General features: G+C 35.4%; 1 gene segment (V, D, J or C); it reads right to left on the bottom strand.

The window, feature by feature from the left end:
* Positions 1–539: 539 nt before the first annotated feature.
* On the bottom strand, positions 540–989 carry LOC119264972. The segment is given in 2 exon segments: positions 540–859; positions 950–989. Coding segments are annotated over 2 exon segments (360 nt in total).
* Between the last annotated feature and the right edge of the window lie 1,539 nt (positions 990–2,528).

Below are 2,528 nucleotides of genomic sequence, written 5' to 3'. Positions count from 1 at the left end.
ACAGTCTAGAACAGGAAATTCAGATGGTTTGTATCTTCATAGACTGGCTAACTGATGACCCTCCTCACTCCACTGTTAGGGTGTGGTCAATGAATTTTACAGCAGTGTCATATTCTTCACTGGCCTCTGATGTTAACAGTTAAATCACTGGAATACTCAACATTATCCCACAGTTCACAGGGTATTAACATCTATCTGATTATAAGTGGACAGTGAGATGTGAGGTCATTTACAGCTGGTATTTCTATGAATCTCCAGTGACTTCATGTGAACGGATTTCAAGACGATGGGCACCGTGTACATTTACTGTGTTAGATTCTTGCTGCGTTTGTTGTCAGACAGAGCAGCTGAAACTATATCCTGTGTCTGCCACACATGCTTTCACTTTTTTGTTTTTCCTCAGAAATTTAACCTTGGTGGTTTCAGAGAGAGAATAAAAACAGATAATATATTGTGGTTTGGATGTTACTTTGATCTCTTTGTGTTCAAAGCAAACAGAAGGTGCGTGAGTTTTTGTAAAGCGTCTCAGAGACTTTGTATCACTGGGCTCCAACTCTAAGAGCACAGTAGTAGAGAGCTGTATCTGCCAGTCTTGGTTCTCTAAGAGTGAGCTCAGTGGAAGAGCTGGATGTAGTTGATGAAAATCTGCGGTCGGCAATATTACTGCCACTCTGCTGACGAGCACCTCTCAGCAGTAGATACTGTAGAGCTCTGTTAGGATACTGTCTGTACCAGTAGAGATCGACATATTGACTATTTGAGTCATAAGAGCATTTCAGCGTAACAGGTTCTCCTTCTTTTCCAGAAACATCAGTCTCCTGATCTTTTGATGGTCTGATTTCATCAGCACCAAACACACCTGAAAGAAAAATAGCAGAGAAATAATATTAGATATGTTAATAAAGTATCATTTTTCAATTATTTCTAAGCGCATCTTCACAGTGAGTACCTGATGTGATGATGAGGATGATGAGGAGGTTTCTCTTCATTGTGAATGTGATCAGATGGAGTCAGTAGTGTGTTTAAGCTCTCAGTGCTCTAATGCTGATCTGTGTGTTAGTGTGAGTCTCTCTGAAGTGAGTGCAGTTATGAGAAACTACAACAGGAAACTCCTGCTCTGGGGAGCTGCTCCACTGAGCTTTCTCTTTGTGGAAGATCAAAGCAGAAATAATAGTAGAACCACAAGCATAAGCTAAAACTTAATGATCAACAAATACTCAAAGTAATGTATAACAAGAACTTAAATTTGAAATAAAACTGAAAATTGTATGAAGGGACTATCCAAGCCTGCTAAAAAACCTTTTCCATCATTTGTTTGTGTTTAGGATTGAAGTTTAAAATAAATAATAAGAAAGTAATAAAAGAAATAAGATTTATATATGATAATGTAATAATTCAGAGGAGAAAGTGTTAATTATCAATTAATAATTTAAAGGTTTATGTAATAATAAACTAAAACCTGCTGAATATGTGTATGTCATTTATAAAAGAAAAAAATAGTTAATTATGAAATATATTTATGTGATTAAGCAGGGAAAGAATAGAATGAAAAAAGCACATCTATATTACATGTATACATATATAACTGTGAGTACAGCCTGTGGTTTGGTGGTCATTCACTGTCCCTGTGTATGGCACTCGTACACATATCTGGCTGCAGTGGACGCTGATGGACCCTCTCCTAATATAATTATTAATTTATCTCTCTCTCTTTCTCTCAAACACACACATAATGTCTATGTTGGTCACTGTGAGGGTCGTCCATTGTGACATCATTTGTGGCAGATAGATTTGGATTTTCTGAACATTCTGCCGTTCATTTCATACAAGAAAAAACAGCTTTGGACAGTCACTGTATGATCATATGTCAGATCAATCTAAAAAACAAGCATGCTATTCCCGTATATGATGAATTTCTGTTTTAAACTGTATAGTTGTATCTCAAGCATAATGGGCTTTAAACTGTTTACCAATGTTTGAGTATAGAATATTAATAAGGAGAAACATAACGAACAGAAGGCTAAGTCAAGTGGAAAATTAGAAGAGGATAACAAAGAAAAGTAAGTTGGATTTGTCAGTCCAATTTAATGAATACAATGCATTGAGATCTGAGAGACATGATATATAGAGGTGATAATACTCAAAACTTACATAACTCACTATTTAGGCAGTGTGGAGCCATTTGAGATTTAGCCTGGATTGGATGATACATCTGACTGAAACACAGACATTTGAAGGATGTAAACTAACCAAGTGATTATCTTTAGACTTATACACTGCAGTTTTACAGTCAATCATAACTACTAAGTAGTGGTCATCCTAGAAATAAATAAATAAATAAATGAGATTGTTGTAACGTTTACATTTTAGGGCAGAATTTTTTAACATCTCTGTTCTGACAATTATTGTGATTAGAGTATCCTTTTTTTTACTATTTTTTACTATATTTTACTTGCCCTGCATATCAGGCAGAATCAGAAGTCTATTCACAATGTACATTCAAAGAAAACACTTCATCAAATTTACAA

The sequence above is a fragment of the Pygocentrus nattereri genome, chromosome 2, assembly GCF_015220715.1.
Source record: "Pygocentrus nattereri isolate fPygNat1 chromosome 2, fPygNat1.pri, whole genome shotgun sequence".
NCBI lineage: Eukaryota > Metazoa > Chordata > Actinopteri > Characiformes > Serrasalmidae > Pygocentrus > Pygocentrus nattereri.
The sequence above is the reverse complement of the archived record's forward strand: the minus strand, read 5'-3'. Positions and strand labels throughout refer to the sequence as shown.